The following is a 314-nucleotide window of genomic DNA, read 5'->3' as shown; positions in this document are numbered from 1 at the left end:
CCGCGTAGCCCCCCCAGACCCTGACCCTCCCCCACCGGGGAGGGGCAGGGGCAGCTGCCGCCCCAGAGGGCTGCGTGGGGCACCGAGCTAGGGGCTTCTTTTCGCAGCACCCCTGTAATTGTGTCCATGTTTCCCCCCCTCCTCGTAGGTGCCTCATCAAGTGGCTGGAGGTGCGGAAAGTGTGCCCGCTCTGCAACATGCCGGTGCTGCAGCTGGCCCAGCTGCACAGCAAGCAGGACCCTGGCCCTCCCCAGGGCCCCCTCCCCGGCGCGGAGAACATCGTATAGCTCCGTCGCTCCAGGGACTGCCCCACC

The 314-nt window shown here is 68.8% G+C and overlaps 1 protein-coding gene across 1 annotated transcript in view; it reads left to right on the top strand.

Moving 5' to 3' along the window:
- LOC104168065 (RING finger protein 24) overlaps nucleotides 1-287 on the top strand; it is a gene marked incomplete at its 5' end in the record, with an annotated part of 1,195 nt that extends 908 nt beyond the window's left edge. The window contains one exon of the mRNA XM_009708517.1: nucleotides 149-287. Coding sequence (XP_009706819.1) covers nucleotides 149-287 — 139 coding nt within the window. The remainder of the gene's footprint in view (nucleotides 1-148) is intronic.
- Nucleotides 288-314: the final 27 nt, after the last annotated feature.

This window comes from Cariama cristata, unplaced genomic scaffold, assembly GCF_000690535.1.
Source record: "Cariama cristata isolate BGI_N322 unplaced genomic scaffold, ASM69053v1 scaffold27269, whole genome shotgun sequence".
In the NCBI taxonomy this organism is placed as follows: Eukaryota; Metazoa; Chordata; class Aves; order Cariamiformes; family Cariamidae; genus Cariama; species Cariama cristata.
Note: the sequence above shows the minus strand (reverse complement) of the source record. Positions and strands in the feature narration are given on the sequence as shown.